Source organism: Anoplopoma fimbria, chromosome 17, assembly GCF_027596085.1.
Source record: "Anoplopoma fimbria isolate UVic2021 breed Golden Eagle Sablefish chromosome 17, Afim_UVic_2022, whole genome shotgun sequence".
NCBI classification, from domain to species: domain Eukaryota; kingdom Metazoa; phylum Chordata; class Actinopteri; order Perciformes; family Anoplopomatidae; genus Anoplopoma; species Anoplopoma fimbria.
The window spans coordinates 16,909,909-16,931,532 of record NC_072465.1 but is presented as its reverse complement, the minus strand read 5'-3'; the positions used below and the strand labels follow the sequence as shown (position 1 = coordinate 16,931,532).

General features: G+C 39.5%; 2 protein-coding genes across 2 annotated transcripts; one reads left to right on the top strand and one right to left on the bottom strand.

The window, feature by feature from the left end:
* The first annotated feature begins 893 nt into the window (after positions 1-893).
* camk1a (calcium/calmodulin-dependent protein kinase Ia) lies at positions 894-16,356 on the top strand. The gene is made up of 12 exons (XM_054616640.1): positions 894-969; positions 2,496-2,614; positions 8,952-9,083; positions 10,017-10,091; positions 10,776-10,914; positions 11,019-11,145; positions 11,438-11,513; positions 11,599-11,711; positions 11,811-11,889; positions 12,812-12,899; positions 13,052-13,223; positions 13,791-16,356. Exons 2-12 carry the CDS (start codon positions 2,529-2,531, stop codon positions 13,892-13,894), a joined length of 1,191 nt encoding a protein of 396 aa, XP_054472615.1. The 5' UTR covers positions 894-969; positions 2,496-2,528; the 3' UTR covers positions 13,895-16,356.
* LOC129106322 (actin-associated protein FAM107A) lies at positions 14,387-21,013 on the bottom strand. Its single transcript, XM_054617708.1, has 6 exons — positions 20,990-21,013; positions 19,846-19,888; positions 18,236-18,422; positions 17,990-18,146; positions 17,440-17,531; positions 14,387-14,450 (listed from the first exon to the last, which is right to left on the bottom strand). Exons 1-6 carry the CDS (start codon positions 21,011-21,013, stop codon positions 14,387-14,389), a joined length of 567 nt encoding a protein of 188 aa, XP_054473683.1.
* Between the last annotated feature and the right edge of the window lie 611 nt (positions 21,014-21,624).

The following is a 21,624-nucleotide window of genomic DNA, read 5'->3' as shown; positions in this document are numbered from 1 at the left end:
CAAAGTGCTTTACAGACATTAAAACAGATCAGAATAATGGGGAAACATGTATAATGTGATAAATGTGTAGTTTACAGGAGAAAATTAAATAATAGAATAGTAATAGGTTACTAGTGTATAGTCAATTTGTAAAAAAAAAAAAAGTATTTGTTTAGTTTTAAATAAGGACTGTAGAAATGATCTGTGTTTACAGCATGATGTAAGACAGTCCTCCAATACATAAAAGATGTGGCAAAATAACATGGAACACCTTACAATGTCTTGCAAAAACAAATAGCTCAGCAAAAAAAAATCCTTTGAACTTTTCATATGACTGTAAGAGAGATGGTGATTATCTTTTTGTATTTTTTTCAGTTGTCCATACTCTGCAACTTAAAATGAGGCATGCTGGCCTCTGCTGGGCCCTGTGACCTGTGACGGAGAGCATCCAGGTGCTCTTGGGGAGTGAGTGTGAAAGTGTTGATGCTGTTACAGAGCGAAGCAGGGCGTTGCCTCACAATTACTGGGAAATCCGAGGTTTAATTCTCTGCAAGTGTACACTGGGCCTATTTGTTCAAACCACACTGATATTTATCATTAATACTTGCATGCTAACAGGCTGCTTGGCTTGCGTGTGCTCTGCCAGTGCTGTGTGACAGGCTCATAGGTTACATTATCCACAGTGGCACGTTGTGCCTGTTTCTCAAAGCCTTTTAAAATGATCTGCATACTCTGTGTGAGTACAACAACAACAAAAAAAAGAAGCAGTTGACATATGACAGACGGTGGCTCGACTCTCTTAAGGTGAACTGCAGAGATCACGTTGTTAAGAGTGAACAGTGAGTGTTTTTTTCTGCTGCACTACGTCCACAGACGTCTGCTTTTTTCTTGACGTCAGGAGAAGTCTGAGCGGACCCAGCGCTGCGCACAAGCAACCAGAACGCTCCCAGAGGCAAGGAGAACACACCGCAGCCACACATCGCAATTTAGGTAAGTCTTCTTTATTTTATTTTTTTGTAACAGTCATACATTCACCCAAATGAATTATAGATCGTGCAGTTTTCCCCGTGCAGCTTTATGCGTGCGCCTCCGTGTCGCATGCCTGCAGCCTCCCGGTTTAACCCGACGATGCTGCTGCCGTACCCTTGAGCTCTGCAGCGGGCTTCGCTTTGCGCACCCACACCGCCTTTTTTCCCTCTCTTGCGTGATCACCAACACCAAAGTTGGACTCATTTTTTCAGTATTGCAGACCTATCGCACCGGCAAAACGGTTTAATTCCCATTCACCCCCCCACACGCACTCCCCCACTCCCCTGCTTGCCATTCACGCCCTGCAGCCTTAACGCAGAGCAGGTTACCAAATGTTTCTCAGTGGAATACAGCTTTCATATCACCTGAGCTCTTGTACTCTTATATATATATTTTTTCTCTTCTTCTTTAGAGCAACCTTGTGGGTTAAAGCTTCAGATGTTAAATATAGCACAGGTCCCCCAGCTGGTATCTGCCTCTACTGACCATGCGTTTGTTTTTGCGGCGGTGCGGTGCATGGTACCTTCCGTGCAACTGTATCTGCTGCACTGTTTGCCCTACTTTCTGTTATTTGTTTCTAATGTATTGTTGTCCAACCGGTTGTCAGCAAAGCAAGGTGTAGTTATTGCGGGTTGGAGCTCTTTAAGGGGCAGTAGTCATGTTCTCTTTTCAGTTTGCAAGTTTATTTTTGTCGTTAGTAGGCTATGACCGTTTTTTGTTCTCATTCATTCATTCATTCATTCATTCATTCATTCATTCATTCTTATCATTAATGACATTTTGTGCAGCCTTATAAAGTTTACTCAGATTGATCCCGTCTTATGTCTCTAAAACACAAGAGACTGCATTAAGGGATCAGTTCTATATCTTCAGTGTTGTTATTTTACTTTGATTTGACATTTAAGCTTATAATCAGACATCATGCATACACAAAAAAACACGAACTTGTTTTCATGACATTGAGTTCAATCCAACTTGCTGCAATAACAAGAGCACTTTATCAGGGAAATCAATGGTTTCTTAATGGCTTCAATTTAATATTCAGTCAGCCAAAACTGTAATTGAGTTATTAAATTGATAAGCACAATATATTATGCAGCCTAAATACTGATAATTAAGTACCTTATATTATGGAAGAGTTGAGTGCCCATTGATTGTATATGTCATATTTCAAACCGTATCTATTATTTCGCCACTGTGTGCTGGAATGATGTTTGTAATAGAGACAGCATCAGATGGTTCAAAACGCACTACAACATGAATCAAAACCATGTTGCCATTTAGGGATTTTTTTGTCTCTAACACTTATTTTCATTAAAAGTCACTGGTCCAAACTGTGAATCATTGATTTTATTTAACACACTCCTCCTGATAAGAGATTTATCTTGATTCAATAGAAAATGCAGTGTATGTTAAATGTAATTGTGCATGCTCTGAATCTACTCACTGTTCCTTTATTTGTTTATTCTGTTATTTTTACCCCATAGCTGTAGTGTGGCGAATCCGATCTGCATTGTAGGATGCCTCTTGGAGAGGATGGAAATGGATGGAAAAAGAAGACATCAGACATCAAAGAACATTATGACTTCAAAGAAGTGCTGGGAACGTAAGTTGAACTGGTAGTTTAGTGCTGTTTTCAGGTCAAGGCCGGCCAAAGACCCTCAACGGTCCCGAACACCTCAGCTTGTGTCAGTTAACTTGCAGGTAACGGAGTACATTTAAAATTCACAGAGAGTGGGTGAAACCGAGGGGTCAAAGGGTGGCACCACTCATTATTTCCCCCATCTGCTCATGCTGTGAGGGCTGCAGTGTTTGAGTCTGGACTCTGGAGTCTCTCTAGAAATTTGACTGACATTTTGGACGGGCCTGTCACTTCTGCATATTTTGACTCAGACTTGTCTTGTTCTTGGCCGCCGTTGGATGTTGACTCAACTATTTCCCACACGCCTAGAAGTACTCAAACACACATTTCTTTCCCCAGGCCGGTTTGACTTTCTTCTGAGCTGTGCAGAAGCATTTGAAATGGATTAAAGTTAAGTTTTATTGATTGACTGGTCAAAGGCAATGCAAAGTAAACAGCATGGTATATAATAACAAAAGCAATAACAATTTAACTTAATCTAGTTTTGGAAGCAGCTTATATATTCCCCCGTCAGTCTTAATCACAGCCATAACTGTGAGTGTTTTATTAGAACCTGCAAATATGTGTATGCAGGCGTTTGTGAGTGTTTGTTAATGAGCATTATTATCAGTTTAGTTATTCTCCCAGCAGTAACCCAGCAGTAACCTCTGATCAAGGCCACTCCTGTCAGGCCAATGTAGAGACTGTGTAATGTGCATAATGTGTAGTGCACATGATATTTAGGCAGTCTTGCCTTCATGTTAGCTCTGACTTGGTTGTTGTGAGGACAGAGGAGTCCTGAATGGACGCAAGTCAGTTGTAAGTGACAAACTAGTGAAGACCCATGTTTCATCCTGCCACTGGCCCTGAAACTAAATTATAACTAAATTCAGTGAACCTTTCTTATCGCCCACAAGTTATAAGCATATGCATTTAACACTACAAAACTTAACAAAGCTGCAATATCTTAATATAACCTGTCTATATTTAAATGTGTAGGAGTCAGCTACATATTCCTCTGCCCATGTGGTGATTGGCTAGAGGAATGTGAGAGACATCTGCGTGAAAAAGGCAATACAAGTTATGTATTTATCTTCATTTCTTCAAGGATCGAGAGTACATGTATGCTCATAGCAAAAGAAAAGATCACATAAACCCGTTTCTGCCGCTGTGGCGTAAGATTTGTCTGAAAAACTTCAAAAGTTCTTCTCACCTATACGCATGTGATGTGGCCTGGTGGCATCCTCTTTCTGTTGCTCGTGGTATGTAATATAAAAAAGATTACATTTGCATCAAAATTGTAAATAAATACACCTTCATTTTGTTAAAAATTGCTAAATTAATCCCCAACCAGCAAGGAAAAGGTTGCCTTGTAATGTTGATGGCTGGACTCACACAGACCTGTGACTGCGATTCCCAGGTGGACACCCATAGCCCAGATGGTCAGGGGGCAAATTCAGATGGTCAGGCATCCCCCCCCAGACTAAGTAGAAGTGACCTAGCACCCGTCCACCTGTGATGACACGAGTGTGCCATATGGACTGTGTTTGTTTTCCATCTTCTTGGAATCACACCTGCTTCCCCAGAGAGGCTGCACAAACCAGATTGTAATGACTGTGCAACTCTGGTTCACTTCCAAAAAAGTGAAATAGCAGTGGGTAGATGATAAAGCTGTCTGGTTATGTCGAGTGCTGTAGGAGGACATCAAATAAGACTCCATTGGTCTCGTGTGTCTCACGATTCAGAGCGACGCTTGCTATATGCAATGCATTTTGACTAGCAGACAGTTTATTGGAAAAAATGTGAGTGCTGCTAAACGCTGATAACTTCTGTTATGAATCCACTAAGACAAGAACAGTGATTGGAATTTGAAGTATATTATGAAGGGTTATATAACAAGGATTGCAAGAGTGAATTGCCAGGATAGCCAGTCCCAGATTTCTCTAAAGAGATGGGGGGGGAAAAGCTGTAGTAATATTCTTTCTCTCCTGTCACCCTAGCTGGACCTGGCAGAGGGCAGAATTAATGTGTTGACGGAAAGCTCCTTATGCTCGAAGAGAAGATTACAGAGGAGCTTTATCCAGGAATTCAGTGCATGAAGTTAATTGATTTATGTTGAAGTATTATATTCAGATCCAGCTAATCCTCACAGTTCTACCTCTGTTTGGGGTCCACTTCAGGACAAGCTGTCCTAGGGTTAGCGGATTGAAAAACTTCCCCCACGCTGCAGATATCATGTCTGTCAACCTTTGGTCGCACAGGTTTTTTTTTACTCTATCACTTTTCTCCTGTCATTTACCTATGATGAAATCAACGAGACATGCAAAGTTTAAAGCTCTCATATAACTCTATATAGCTAAACTCGTGATGCCTCTTGGACTTTTTGGGATTGGCATGCTTTCTGAGTATTCAAAGTTCATTTGGAGCCATAAGCCTGTTGCAATTTTGTCAAGTGATGAAAGAACACACTTTATGAGATTCTAGCTAACTCCTTTTACAGAGGCTCGGCTTACAAGAGTGACTTCATACTTGCTGCTTCATGGTGCTCTGAATCCAGTGCATTGTACCTTAGAATATTCACAGCAGAGTACTTCTTATGTGAGAATGGTCGACCATCGTGAAATTGTCTGCCAACTCAAAATAATGAGCTCAAAACAACTAAACCTGCATTGAGCTGCAGAATTGAGTTTTGAGTCTCAGTAGGAGCAGCAGTTCCAGCACCACTTAGTTTAAGGCTGTTTTAAAGACAGAAATTAGGCATATGATAGATAGTTGAATTTGGCACTCAACAACAAAGCATAAGAATGGTGCCTTAAAAAAGAAAGAAAGATATTAGAATATATGGGGGAGGTGAGTTTTAAGAACTACTCATACAGTCCAGGTGGATAATGTGTAGGAGCGTAAACACTGCGAATAGTAGTGAACACTGTTGGAAAGCTCTCATGCTGGTTGTTTATAGAGAAGAGCAGAGGAGTTAAGAGGTTTGACCTACGCATGACTGTAGTAGAGTAGATGGAAAAGTGAATGATCCAGTCCCAGGCTTTGTTGAAATGAATATATAGTTATTTTTCATAATGACTCCACTAACAATGATTGTTTGGAATGGAATAATACTGTATGTCCGTACATATCCACTCTTCTCTTTGTCTCTTTCTCTCAAACACACACACACACACACACAATATGGATTAGGCTAAAAAGAGAAAGCTTTTTCGGGACTTGGAGGCTTGTTGGACTTGAAGGGTGCACTTGCATCAGGTGAGATCGATAAACTTATGGATGCTCGAAGCGGTCTGCACCAGGTCCAAGGGCCCTGACTGAGCTGATTGATAGTGTATTTTTAGAGCAAGAGAAAGAACATTATGAACAACATTTGAAATTGCATCAGACATCCATCACTTTCAGTGCAAATGGGAGAATTAATAACATCACACTCTTTTGTCAGGCGAAGCCTTTAAGACATGAAAGAAGGCAAGAAGAGCACACTTGTTACAGTGAAAAGCATGGATAGACACTGACAGCCGTATGAGAATGTGTGAATCAATATTTTCCCGTATGGACAGCTGGGATTAAAGCGTCTTCGACAACCTGTGTGTGATGTGTGTGAGTGTGTGTGTCAGACAGAGTACCACTCTATCTATCTATCTATCTATCTATCTATCTATCTATCTATCTATCTATCTATCTATCTATCTATCTATCTATCTATCTATCTATCTATCTATCTATCTATCTATCTATCTATTTATCTATCTATTAATCCATCCATCCATCCATCCTGGGGAGGTTAAGTCCATCTCAAAAATTTCTAAAAATAAGTGTTGACAGTCTTGTTCATGTACACAAAAACATCTTGAGGCCAATGACTAATCTGAAACTTATTTATTTGAATTTGTGAACAGCAAGTTAATGTGCACGCCAGGAAAATTTATTGGCGTGAAATAGATGAAAATGATGTGTCAAGATTTCAGTGGTCTGTTGCTGATTGCTGGTGAAAAAAAGAAACAGTGTGTTCTAATCGGAGAATGAGTAATTTAAGCTTTTTAATCTGGACAATAATCATTTCCCTCCTGCTTAATGCTGGGACTGACACATTAGCTGTTAACCAAATCTCATCCGTTGTGAATAACAGCAGTGGCTTCCTTTCTTCCTCTGACTGCCGTTCCTCTTTGAACCCCCTGAGAGCCGACCCATACTACGTCTCCAAGTACAAATTAGCAACTGGATGCCTACAGTAATTACAATGTGTCTCACGGCAACAGAAGAGCAAGCTTTTCTTTTTCTTTTTAGGAGTAGCATAGATAAAGCATGGATCAGGTCACATACAGTATAATATTTGTAAGCTTATTTTTACTGGAGTACAGTTCTGACTATAGGACTGTTGATAATGGATAAAATAATGGTATACTGTTTTACAACTGATAATGTTGTTACTGTCATCTTCTTGTTAGTTTAAACTGAAAATAACATTATTTAGGTATTTATTTTAGAAACCTCTGGGGTTCAGGACCACATGATGTCCCAGATTGATTCGTTTTGAAGCTAACCAGCTAGAGCTGAAACAAATAAAGGATTAATTAAATCATAGATTGACTTAATAAATTGGCAGAAATTTTGATCATGTAAAATCAATTTTAAAGAATAAATGTCAAACATGATCTGGTTCCAACTTCACAATTGTGAGATTTTGCTGCTTTTGTCTATTTTTCATCGTTTTATTATTAAAATAATCCCAACCTTTATCCATGTACACCCAGAAACAGAAACAATGCTTTCAGTTCCCATAATAAATACTCAGTCACCACCTTCAGGGCCACTGCGTGTCTGTCTCCCTGTTCTGGCCATTGACCCTCCTATTTTACAGTAAACAGTCAAGAAGACCAAATAGATTATTGCACACCAAAAATAGAGTTTTTTCACTCCTGATCCTCTTAGGAACCCCCCCCCCGCTCTAAATGCTGCAGAGTTAAACACATTAAAATGCTTTTATGGGTCGATGAGAATTGGAGCTTTATGTGATTTTGCTTTGAGATTATTTTAAGGACTGTTTAAAAAATGAAACCGGAGATGTGTGTGTGAGAATCATCTCTCCTCGAGTGCATCAGCTTCACTATGCAAAGGTTTCTGCTGTGCTGGTTCGTTGAGCACAAGATGGCCACGGTACAAAGCCATCTCGAGGATTACCGCAGATCCACACTCGGCATTTATCGTGACATGGTGATGGGAGGAGGTGCACCGAGAGATGTTCACAGTTGCACAATGACTCCAGTGCTCTGTAATTAACTGTTAATAACCATTAAAAGCAGAATCAACAAAACGTAAGAGAGGTTTGTCTCCTTATCACATGGTTGTTGTTGGCAACAGCCCTGTGATGTCTGCAATCCTTTTATTTCAGGTTGCACACTTAAGTCAAGTTCAGATTGACAAGTCCTCACGGTGCTCCACAGTGTGACGGATGGCAAAGAAGATTTGCTTAAACATGAAGGTTGAACTGCCATTGTGTATTGCATGACGGTGCTGTTTCACACACATGTAAAGGATCCCTGCGGTTTCTAACAATGTTTGTGCATACAGGCCTCCTCCTGAGCTTCCTCCCACGCTCCTTTGGGGAGACTGTGTAAATACACACTCTTCTGCCTCTCACCATCACCATAATCCATAATGCAGTCGAGTCTCCCTCAGAAACAGCCACACCACATTTACTGTATCTATTATTGAACAGCTTAAAAATAGTTTCTTTTTTTTTTTCTTTAACAAGTGATATAAATGTCCGTATGCATCTGTTGGTGTTCCTCCTGAGCATTTTTCTCAGCCCCAAAAACTCTCGGTAATGTCACCATTTTGAATTATTCATCTAAACACCAAACACACACACACACACAACACACACACACACACACACACACACACACACACACACACACACACACACACACACACACACACACACACACACACACACACACACACACACTAATACACACAGATGGCTGGTATTTGGAGATATTTTTTAAAACCTTGTGGATAGTTGAGATGCAGTTTTAGGGGGCCATAAACACACCAAAGAAAAAACCAAAACACACCTTTGCACTGGAAAAATTTCAAGAATAAAAAATGATTTGCATGAAAAGCTCTGATATTCTGTCTCATTAGTTCCTTCTTAAAATTAGTAAAATTTAAATCCATCATGGCCTGACTAGTCTAAGAAAAATACTCTCTCATCTTGACCATTTCATCCCACACTTCAACACATTCTTCTTACTTTCTCTAACGTTTGCATATGTTTGTGTGTGTGTGTGTGTTTCCACTGCCTGTGTTTCAGGGGAGCTTTCTCAGAGGTGGTACTAGCAGAGGAGAAGAGGACTCAGAGGCTGGTGGCCATTAAGTGCATCCCCAAGAAAGCATTGGAAGGCAAAGAGAACAACATCGAAAATGAGATTGCTGTTCTACACAGGTGAGGTCACCTAAGTTCCTCCTAATGCGTCACCTGGTGCTTTGGGTCCGGCGGGACAAATTAGTCAGTGCAGTCTCTTCCAGCAATGCATGCACAGATGCAGAATATATGCAAGGGGTCAATTGAATGGTTGACTAAATGCATGGTGTCAGTAGAAACAGTAGGATTGTGCACCGGAAATGTCAGGAGTAAAGAAGATAGACCTATTTTTAGTGTCCCTGTTGCCAGGGCAACAGCACACAGAGGCGGAGATGGTGTGGAGTTCCCCGCAGCAGTGCATTGAAGAAAGAGAAAGAGACAGAGACGGTGGGGAAGTAGAGAGGGGGTGGGGTATGAAAGAAGGAGAGAGATATGGCAGAATGGGAGGAGTGGAGTTTGGTTAAATACTTAAAGTCACTGTTAAATAAATGAGAGAGTCATGAGAGCGAGAAACCTGAAGGAAGTCAATCTGAAAAAATAACACTGCTTTACTAAGAGTCACATCTCAGCTGCTGATGTGTTACATCGCTGCTTTGTCAACTTGACTTGAAAGCCAAGAGAGATGCTCGACTGTCTGTTGGCTGGTTCATAACAATAAACATCCAATTAGTGACACTGTATTTGTGATAGTTATTCTGTCAAGCCCTACGCCTTCATTCTTCATTCTTCTCTTTGTTACTGGTTCCAGCTGCATACTGGTCCTTGTCATTCTTAGCAAGATGTCGTTACTGTACCTAGAGCTTTTCTGTATCTGATCTGAGAGGCTTTTCCAGTTGATATTGTAGGAGAAGAGGGCAAACACAGAGTTTGATCCCAATTAACTGCATGGCCTTTCATAGAAAAAGAGAGAACAGACAGTGTTTAATTTGAATAAAGCAGCAAGTATGCCATCTGGTGACCATGTTTAAAGCATGAGAGAAATGTTACGATTTCTGTCCATTTAATCTTCCTCAGAATCAAACACCCCAACATCGTTACGCTGGAGGACATCTTTGAAAGTACATCCCACCTATATCTTGTCATGCAGCTGTAAGTTCTTCTTTATCTTTATCTTACACAAGTGCTAATAATATGATAGAAGGGGCGCATTTATCATTCGTTTTCACTGTAAAGATCTTATTCACCAATTTGTCGATTTACTGAAAAGTGATTGGGAATTTTTCAAACAAAAATGTCTAGTTCAGAGTCTCTAATCAGATTTTTTGCTGATTTTCTGTGTTTATCATAATTGTAAATTGAAAATTGAGTGGTTGGAGACTGTTTGTCAGGCAAACCCAAACATTTTAAAATGTCACCAGGGGATCTGAGTACTTGTGATGGCCGTTTTATTACATTCACATTTAGTTAACATGCAGTTTTCCCCTTTTGTTTCCCCTCAAATAGCTTTCAGGATCATCTTATTCCACATTCTAGTGTCATATATAATCATATATGTCACATATGCATCATATATCTGCATCAATTAAAATACTCAAATTCAAAGCCATTATTATTATTTTTTAACTGCTCCAATTATTCTAGATATCTTGTGTATCTTCAAGGCCTTTGACTCACAATTTCTGTCAAATACAGCCTGATGTATTTGGGAACTTATATATCTAGAATTAAAACCCTTTTTAATTTTTTGTGGTTTGTAAGATATTTGGTTGCACAGCGTGAGCCTTTCTTACAGCCCAAATTCAATACAAAACCACCATGATTTTCACCTGGCAGGGTATCTGGAGGCGAGTTGTTTGACAGGATCGTGGAGAAAGGTTTCTACACAGAGAGAGACGCCAGCAAACTCATCCATCAGATATTGGACGCAGTCAAATATCTCCACGATATGGGGATCGTTCACAGAGACTTGAAGGTATCATTGCTCAGGGAAGACAGAAATATAACAGCTCAATCTGGCTTGCACTTTTTTTCCTATTCCTAACCCTCCTCTTTGAACATTCTTCTTCTCATCTGCAGCCAGAGAATTTGCTGTATTACAGTATGGACGAAGACTCCAAAATCATGATCAGTGATTTTGGACTGTCAAAGATTGAGGGAGCAGGCAGTGTCATGTCCACGGCCTGTGGTACTCCTGGATATGTGGGTAAGGCCTTTATTTCACCGGTCTGCCAGACTCTCCTCACCTCCCCCATCTCTTTCATGTGAACTCAGCACTAGCTGTTCCAACTCTTTATTCATTGTGCTGTGAGAAGCTCTTTCATCCACTACTGAGTCAATTGCAAGTGTTTCACAAGTGTGCTCTACCTGCTTAACGTGAACTAGATGGCATGGTATTACAGAAAGGTCAAGATCACTTGAATTCAACCCCTTCTGCAGCTCTGTGTTGTATATTTTCCACTTTTCCTGAATGTCTGCTGTGTGTGTGTGTTTCACAGCTCCCGAGGTGCTCGCTCAGAAGCCGTACAGCAAAGCAGTGGACTGCTGGTCCATAGGAGTCATTTCTTATATTCTGTAAGTCTGAGCTCATTCATCACTGAGAAGTTTGTGAAGTGATGTCAAGTTTAGTATTGAATACGTTCCAACATCGCTCCCTCAGGTTATGTGGATATCCTCCGTTTTACGATGAAAACGATGCCAAGTTATTTGAGCAGATTCTGAAAGCGGAGTATGAATTTGACTCTCCGTACTGGGATGACATCTCAGATTCAGGTAGTATTGATTACAAAAAATATGTAGAGCAGATCCAACAGTGAAAACTAACAAATCCGAGTTGACAATTACACCATGAACTTGATTTTTTTTTCACAGCCAAAGACTTCATCTGTCACCTGATGGAGAAAGAGCCATTGAAGAGATATACATGTGAGCAGGCTCTCCAGCATCCATGGTAAGAAAGTCTAAATACTTATTCTCGTTAATCTAAAAAATATCTAAAAGAATACTCATCACTTTCAATATGCTGAGGTGTAGTGCCAAATTTGAGAATTAGTTGATTGATGGAACTGAAAAACTAAACAGTTTCAATGTATCAAGCATTAGATAAAAATATTTAGATGCTTTACATTATTGTAAATTGATACTCTGTTGGTCAAAACACAGAACAAGCTATTTAAATATGTCACTTTGGGTTCTTGAAAATGATACTGGCTAATTGTCACTATTTTCTGACTTGTTACAGAGTAAATTGATAACTTGAGAGAAAATAAATTGAAAAAATAATCAACAGTAGGCCTGCAGCTAACCATTTTCTTCATTAATGATTAATCCGTTGATATTTTTCTCGATTTACTAATTAATCTCTTTGTCTATAAAACAGAGAGCCAAAGGTGAAACATTCAAATATCTTGTTTCATCCATCCCACAGTGATATTCAGTTTTCTATGTCAGTGGTTCAAGTGTAGTCCGGGGAGCCCAAGCAAAAGGGGAATAATTAATTTGCAATATAATTCTGTCCATATGTAACAAAATGGCAGAATATAAGACTATATTGTTCATGGGTTTTATACACTTTCTGTAATAACACATCTAAAAGAGAGAACCCTAGGAAAAATTGTATCAAATAGAGGTCCACTGTCTAGTTTGTGTTAGTTTGGGGACCATCATAAACTGTGTGACAAAGAAAAGTATCAAATCTTCACATTTGAGACGCTGAGACTAGCTAAAGTGTGGCATTTCGTTGAAAAAATTACTTGAACTGTTTTGCTATTTGCTATATTTATTTTCTCTCAATCTACTTATTGACAAACAATCCGATGTATAAGCCTCAGCCAGGTGCCTCAACTGCCTGTAAATTCTTGTTGACTTTTCAGGATCTGCGGAGACACAGCTCTGGACAAGAATATCCACGAATCTGTCAGCGCTCAAATCAAGAAGAACTTTGCCAAAAGTAAATGGAAGGTCAGTGCCGATGCTGAACCCTAGAGCCGCCTGCTGAACGAACAGAATTAAGATTGACAGACACACAATTTGTACGCCTTTGCTGTTGTTCTCCCTCAGTAGCTGTCAGACATAGACATGTTTTCCCTTCCTCTCTCTCGGTGTCCATGTAGCAAGCATTTAATGCCACAGCAGTGGTGCGCCACATGCGGAAGTTGCAGCTGGGTACTAGTCTCGAGGGACCTAGTCAGATAACTCCCACCAGTCCCTGCCATGGACATCTGCTCCCAGAGGAAGAGGAGGAGGAGGAGGAAGACGATTTGGGAAATGGGGAGGAGGAGAGCTGTAAGTTATCAGTGAATGAACAAACACTCTCAGTCTATTTCAGACATCTTGCTCTCTTCACATTCAAGATTCATGCCACAGTATGTAGTTAAAGGGTTAGTGATGTAAATGATAATGTGCTATATTGTCAATTCACAGTGTGTTAACCAACTTGCAGTCAACTTTGCGTAGTGGAATAGAGGGAGGATGGTGAGTAGGTGAAGGCAAGAGAAGGGAGTTTAGAAAACTGAGACAAACAGGAGAGGATGGGTCTTATTCTCTTAATTTTGGCCTGTTAACCTTGCACATGCCACAATCAAATCAGAAATTAACACCCACTATTAACTGAATATGAACTTCATAGTGAAGGAAATTACTTCTGCAAAATTGGAGTTTATTTTGAAAGCTTTAGGTGGCCCCTGCTGCTTGGCCTGCTTGTCAAATTCCTCAAATCTCTACAAAGGAGATGGTGAGTGCAAAGTTATTACGACCCATATTCAGAAAGGCCATTATTATGAGAATAAGACCCTATTGAAAAGTGCCAGAAAATCCCTTTTACACGCTCCCTTGTTTTGCTCTAATCTCCAGTGTCCCACTACGAGGACGGCCGTCGTGGGAGCACCGAGGGCAGCGCAGACCGGGACAGCCTGAGGAGCTGCACCTACTGCTGCAGGCCAGCCAGTCGCGTTTGAGCACAACCTCCCGTTGTCATGGTGACTTTTGTATCCCTGGAGCACCCAGAGCCCGCCCGCCCAGTCTGGCCAGGAATGCAGAGTAGTTATCAGGCAGTGTCCACCAGAGTACATTCACAGCGATCAGGTCACTGTCATAGTGTGGAGAAACATATCATCCCCCCCAAAAAAAACCACATCCTGACTCAAGACAGACAAGTAAAAAAATAAAATAATTCAGAACAGGATGCAAGTCTGCGCCGAGTGGACAGTGATTTAAAAAAAGGGCCAGTCTGCCTGATTAGCAACCTATCATGTATTTTCCTTTGTTCAGCGTTAGAAGTCAGGGGGCATTTGACAGCATGTACATTACAAAATGTGGCTCTTTATGTAAGCTAACAGGACGGATCCAAGCTTCTGGAGTCTCACTCAAAGATGATGCAGTGGCCTAAAGGCAGTCTTCTCCATTATTTTTGTTCTTACATGATCTGTCACATCTACCTCTAATCACAATTACCGTTCGTCTGCATCAATCTGGCTCTCACACTCTGCATTACTGGCAGCTTTCTCCAAGAATCTGGCCAGACAGGGCACAAAGAAAAGGGGGGACGCTTTCTAGAGGGAAATACTGAAAGCTACTCCTGCATGTCTTTAAACTTCTTACCCATCAATGTGACTCGGTCTAGTCACTGACCAAGTAGCTGTTTAGTTGAATAGAGTTAATCTCAAGGCATGACTTCACTGTCGATGCCACCTGCTCATTTGTTCTGTTTTGAGCACTGTCTTTTTTTCTCATATTAAATGTTTCTGTCCTTTTAAAAGTTATTTTGTTGAAAGGCTTTTTTGAAATGTGAAGGGTGTTTCTGGGGGTTATGGACTCTATATTTTGGCTCAGACTGGGTTTGTGAAGAGTGGTTCTGACCTGGAGTGTCTGCATGCATTTGTTTGGGAAATGGGAAATCAAAATGTATGAATATCAAAAGGAGACTTTTTTTTGTTTTGTTTTATGGCTGTTCTGTTATCAGAGGCTCAAACTGAGATCCCCGTAAGTCTGTAAATCACAGTAATCTCCTCCGTGGGCTCACATCATGTCACGAGCAGTTATTTTAGAGGTGCGATTAAGTTGAGAATCCACTGTGCGTGGGAAGAAAAAAAATCATATTCATGTCACGCTCATCCTCGCTGTTCTGTTTCTAACAAGCGTCTAAATATCTGTCTGCTGTCAGCCTCTTATGCTGATTCGGCGGGATCTCAGTCTGGGCACTCCGCCTGCTCTGTGCTGTGCACCTCTAGTGGAAGAAGTTTTGGTCTACTGTTTGCATGACCTGGTTAAATATGTTTACATGAATGATGATCAATTAGTATAAAAACACATGATTATTATTACTCTGTTGTATTGAAAAATGATGTAATACTGTAACTTTGAGCTATATAATGTGAAGTGAGTAACACCAGAAGTAATGTTGTTGACAAAGTACAACACAGCACAGTGGACTTATCATTTGCATTGACCGTGATGGTCAAGTCTCTACCTGAGTGACATTTCAACTGTACTTTGTTTATTTACAACTCAAATTTGTTTTAGCCTGTTTTTTTGCCGTTGCTTTTGTGAAATCAATTTATTCCTCTGTGATACCCAGACACAGGCAGAAAAAATATAAATATCCTACGCAGGTGCCAGCAACAGTGCAAAGCAGAGAAAAAATATAAATCTCATGTTGCTGGAATCATCACCTGTCTGCCAAGGGAGCAGCCTGTGCAAGCTCTACATTTGTTGTCCTGGGTAGATTAACTACAGTACTAAAGCCATACAGTGAAGTGGAGATGTTTTACTGTAGATTCTGATATGTTGTCATATTACAAATATACAACTCGGATGAAGGATGGCGATGTTTCGGCACGATTTCTAATGTCCAAAAATAGTTCTCACTGAAAATACTTTTATCCTGACATAAGTCATTCCATGACATTGTTATTTTAAGGTATGTCATGACACAATACCATATTATTAGTTAGCTGTAGAGATCATGAACCAATCCATGAAAACTTTTGTTGCCCACATAAAACCGGTTCCCTCGATCTGCCATTGATATTTACAGGTCCGTAGAACAATAAATGAAGGCAATCACTCTGGATTTACATGACTGTAATTGTGGAAAATATGCAAACTGTGTGTGAAGGGCTCCATGTTAACTGTAAGATAGCCAATGTTGATGACTTTGATAACCTGGCTATTATTCGTTTGGTAATGACCTTATATTGAACCTTACCTGGGATTTGTTTCCACTTGGTTGTGTTTTTTTTAAAAAGCTTATTTTACCCATTACAACCACATCTAAATGCATAAAGAAACACATGTATATTATATATATAAATATAAGTATATATTGTATATCCTTTTTTGTAAAAGCTGTTTTGAGCAAATGTATGGATGCAATGCATCATGGGTTATTGAACAAGATGTAAGAAAATACAATGATTTGTACCCACAGAGATTTGATTGCAGGAAATGAAATTAAACTTCCTTGTCTATGCATTGTGTGTTCAGTCATTACGCAATGCCTTTACTTTAGGATGAGCAAGTAAAACACTGATTTGTAAAGAGGTTGAAGCGATTCAAACATCTAAACTGTGGTGATCACAAATTACATGCAGGTGAGTGAATTTAAAAAAACTGTTTTACACTTTTTCATACTGAGTGAGATGAATGCAAAACATATCAAAGATACAGTGGAAACAATGTTGAAACACATTTACAATGTCATGCAACCTGAATAGCACTGCTGTAAACTACAGCCTTAAAAATGACTGCTACAACTATTATGGGTTGTAATATGTTGATTCTTCTGGTATACATGGTATACTTTTATACTGATAATTATGATTTCAGAAGAAGATGTATGTGCTCTATTATTTCCTGAAAGAAATCTTCACCTCCAGTTATTCATAATCAAAGAAATGATAACCCTTTTTACTTTTTCCTGTTTTTCATCACTGTGGAATTACAAAAATATGTCAGGAGAAGATATTTCAACAATTTATTGTTGAAATATGTTTTCATGTAATTATTATTGAAGGGCACAAAAAAGGGCACAGTAATGTCTTAATAGTCAACTCAGTGTTACATTAATTCTCATTGTTCAGTTACCTTGCCAGACAAATACCTGATTTATTTTCTAGTATATTGATGATTACACTTCCTAGTATCATAAAACAGACTCAACACAGCTGTATAAAACATGCAGGGAAAGTTGAATGTCCTATAAACACATTGTAAAAGTATGCGTTAAAACTGTTTTGCATAAGGGAAAAATAAGAGCGATAAATGATACATCTACGGCTGCTGTATATATGACACATTCAGCTGTCATCACATCACGATCCAGCAATATAATTCAGCTATGTAGACTTAATGATGTTACTCAAGCTGAATCTTTTCTTTTTTTCATCATCTATATAAAGTTGAGCAGCCTAAGTTGTCCCTACACTAAATCACTTATTCGCACTCGGCCCACGGTGGTCAATAAAAAACATTAACATACAATCACAAATCATAACTTTCACACCTCTTTTCCTCCAACACTGCAGTTCTTCTCAGTCTCTCTTTGACTCGGAGGAACTCTGGCCCCTCTCGTTGTTGTCCTTCGTCTCTCTCTAGCTGTGGAGAAACGAGAAAATTCAAACTGAATTTGGACTAATATGTGTACCTACATTTTATGAATGTCGAAGTTTAGAGCTAAGTCCCTTAAATCAAAGGCCTTGAAGATCCACACAATCCATAGTTCTTACACACAGGCAAATATTTGTAAATGGTTTGTAATTTGCTTTATGTTGTTTATATCTTTATGTGCTGTCTTTTAGTCCATCAGACATCATTTTTTACATACAGGGTTAAGCAGATCTATGTTTTTTATTTTCCTTTTAGGAGCCCAGACTGTGAAACAATATCTATACTGCCCTCCAATGGCTGACTGCAGAACTGCATGATCTTCCTAGAGACCACCAGTGTTAATCTTCTGTGAAGAAATACTGGCCATTTGCATATAACAAGAATAATCTCTAAGAATTTAGCATTTAATTTCAACCAGACGAAAAAAAATGATGCGCTGTGAAAACCTTTTCTAGCCTCTGGTGTCTTTTCAACAGTTCCTGATGAAGAGGTGATCTGTTCTTCTTTGCCTCTTCCTGATCTCTGCTCGCCTTCGTCCTTTGTTCCCATCTCCTCTTTTCTAACGCCCTCTGGAGTTCAGTCTTTCCTTCCTGAGACACTCTCCTTACAGACATGGGAAAGGACTTCATGATTCATACAAACAATGAAAGAGAAGTGTGAGTGTTTACGAGTGTTTGTGTGTCTTTTCCGACCTCTTGTGGGTCATCTGCAGTTCTCTGTGAAGCTCCTGGTGGCTCTTGGAGGCCGTTAAAGGATTGGGAGTTTTTTGTGGTCTGATGAGATTACTACTCTCCACCTCAGTCTGTTGTTGGGACGAAGGAGCCTGAAATTCCGAGTATTGGTCTTGATGTTCACTTTGGTGTGTCTGCATTGCTGAGGCTGAAGAGAAGAACATACAGTTTATAATTTCCTACGTACATTTATTTGGATGCAACGTTTTTGTTGTTATACAGTATTCACCATTATTAGCTGGTTAAGTTTCAGTATTATAAACAAATACTAAATCAGTTTTTAGTGACGGCAGAATGATAGAGGGAGAGACCATATTTGAACAGAGACAGTGGTTGCGCCAACCCCAAAGCACTCCAATTTTATCTTAATTCTGTACTTACGTCACACTGATACAACTCAACTATCTACTTGACAAAAAAGAAAAACTCCATCAGATGCAGCAATTTATCCAAACTGCTATTTCAAAAGTCAATAAAACATTTGTTGGAGCACTCTTGTTTGGTGGAGTGGAGAGGTGGTCTAAACATTTGATCAGCTCATCAGACTAAATCTGACTAAAACATGATTTTAGTTTTGCTTCTTTATAAGCCCCAGTTGAGTGAAAACTAGCCACATGTATTAACACAGGCAGTAAAGCATCTGTCTTCAATGCAGGTATTTACATTACTCAATCGTATACTAAGACCTCTGGAAGTAAATGGATAACTTAACTTAACACAAAAACTGATATCACAAACTACAGCAACTACATCAACTAGAGTTCAAATGACCTGAAAGCGTTGGTTTTAAACCATATGGAGAAGCTAAAGGAACGGACTACAGTCACCTTGGTGGAAATAACACCGTGGGAATTTATTTTGAACACTTGATGAAGAAACTTCAGCATCAAGTTGAGTCTCATGGGACTTTGTTTCAAGTCCAACAAGGCCCAGTTGGTACACAGTGTGAACCAGTTTACCTCCTGCATGGGCACTGTCGAGTTGCCGTTGAGCAAGGCACTGAAACACCTAACTGATCGGGGCGCAGTGTGCCACCCCATCACTCTAACCGCAATAATTAATGCATGTCTATAGGTCCTGTGCATGTTTGTGCAAAAAAAAACAGAGTAAAAGAAAATAAAGGGTTAATGCAAAAACACAGGCTAACAAACAGCACAAACAGTGATCGTACCAGATCATTGAGGCTGTAGCAACAAATCACCTGAGTGTATTGAAATGAACAAAGGTTTGATTCGTTGCTAGCAGATTTGTCTATTTATTTGAAAAAGGAAGATTGTGTTATAATGACTTTTTATATTTATTTGTCTTGCTTTAAAACGTATTTTACAGAGTTTGAATAGTGAACGTCAGCAGGCAGGACCCTTTTACTTTTTAATGACAGAATCAATCAAAACTCTTTTGGAGCAAATAATATTGCGACCACATGTTGATTTATAGATTCACACAGAGCCACCTAAAGGCTCTATCTGCGCTACCTCTGCACAGTTTCTTCTCAAAGTCACACAAACAGAGAAAACAGTCAAACTGTTTCTTGTGATAATGATAATAATCATGATAGATAGATTTCTCACCAGACCCATTCAGGTGTTTCTCTGGAGAAGGATGGAGATCTCTCTGTTAACAGAAAAAGTCATTGACATGTCAAATAGAATATATTATATCTCATAGTATTTTTTTTGGAGATATAGTGTTAAAAATCACAGCAATCCAAGAAGAAATTTCTCAGTCAGGTGGCCAATACAATTTCATGCAAATGACAGCGAGAGTTGTGAGCAACACAAAGCTGTGTTATGATGCTGACAGACAAAGCTCTAGTTCCACATGCCCAGTGAAGCGAGAGCCCTTACTGGTGAGGTGGAGGGCTGCCACCTCATTAAGGACAAGGATCAAACAAATCACAGGCTGATTCCCACTGAGATTCGCATTTGTAGGAGTTTGAGCAGAATTAATAGTCAGGAGAAGAGTTATTCCCCCGTAGGACTCAGAATGGAGTGTTGAATAAAGTGATTCTTTCTGTTTTTATTGTTTGATTAAATATTTAAAGAAAATTTGAATGAAGAAAAAAACACGTTTGTTTAGGCCTTGGTATTAGTTGCAATTCAGCTGCGCCATATCCGTGCATCTGGTAACATTGCTAAATGTGTTCAAAAACCACAATAAAATGTCGAAAGAAATGCAATCTAGATCAATCCAGACATTTTAATGACAACTCTGCTTCTGGCTGCTGTTCGGCGGATGATGGAAGAGTCATGCTGTTTGGCTGAAGCTCAGACAGTGGATATTGTGTGGAGAAGAATTAATAGGACATGACAGGGCAAATACTCTCCATGGCCCACTGTCTGGATCGTTGTTATTGGATAAAGATTCGTGTTTGTGTCAAGCCCTTGCTGTCTTTAGGAAATAAACTGTAGAGATAACAGAGACAGATAAATCTCCAACAGGAAAACAGTTAAGTTCTGCCAAACTAAAGCTTAAATGTGATCAAGAATACATAATTAATACAATATTTTTTATCTTGTGATGACACAGAACATAGGGTAACAGTTGGTTTCTTCATTATTTCACAGAGCTTTAATCTTATCAAAAACACCATGTATTCCAAGAAAGTATTTTTGCCACATGGATGCTTCTGCTGGATCATCTTAATGAGACATGTGTTATGTCTCACAGAGAAAGAAACTGATGGAAATGAAGAATAAAAATAAACAAATTTACCTTCTTTCCATGGGTGACTCCCATGTCCTCAGTATGAGTCCAGACTAAAGATCTGCACAAACACCTCCTGGGCTCACAGCGGACAGAGTTGCAGAAATAATCTCTCTCTCTCTCTCTACTCCAGCAGCCAAGAATGCCACAAGGGGAAACTGTTCTGTGTTTGGGACGATGATAATTCTCCAAGTGGAAGATAAACCCTGGAGAACAGGTCAAAAGTGCTGGAAAAATGATTTAGTGTATAGCAGTGGTGGGAGGTAATAAAATACACTGCATTGTTAGAAAATAAACCAGTGGTTCCCAACCTTTTTGGTTTGTCTAATTTATTTAAGCCCCCCCAAAAAAACTAAAAAAAAAGGGAAATCCAAAGTGAATCCAAATTTGTGAATCAGAATTTCTTTGTTTTCCTCATCCATTAATCGTCTCAAGATCCCTCACATTTATCATATGATCCTCTGGAGGGGGCCAGACCAGTAAACTAATCTACCAAACTGTACATAAAGCAGTTAAAATTAGTGCCATCTTGACTAGCTACAACTGGCTGAAAACAAATTGTTACATTGAAACTATATTTCCGCACTATTGTATCTGTACATTTACTAAAGTGAAGGAGTACTTATTACCCCATTGGTCGACCG

Excerpts from the sequence above, each read along its gene's own strand:
- camk1a (XM_054616640.1), top strand. The coding sequence starts at position 2,529 with ATGCCTCTTGGAGAGGATGGAAATGGATGGAAAAAGAAGACATCAGAC. Across the intron at positions 2,615-8,951 it reads TTCAAAGAAGTGCTGGGAAC|GGGAGCTTTCTCAGAGGTGG; the intron begins GTAAGTTGAACT and ends CCTGTGTTTCAG. Across the intron at positions 11,146-11,437 it reads TGGTACTCCTGGATATGTGG|CTCCCGAGGTGCTCGCTCAG; the intron begins GTAAGGCCTTTA and ends TGTGTTTCACAG.
- LOC129106322 (XM_054617708.1), bottom strand. The coding sequence starts at position 21,013 with ATGGGAGTCACCCATGGAAAGAAG. Across the intron at positions 18,147-18,235 it reads CTGCAGATGACCCACAAGAG|GAGAGTGTCTCAGGAAGGAA; the intron begins GTCGGAAAAGAC and ends CATGTCTGTAAG. Across the intron at positions 17,532-17,989 it reads GACACCAGAGGCTAGAAAAG|CTAGAGAGAGACGAAGGACA; the intron begins GTTTTCACAGCG and ends GTTTCTCCACAG.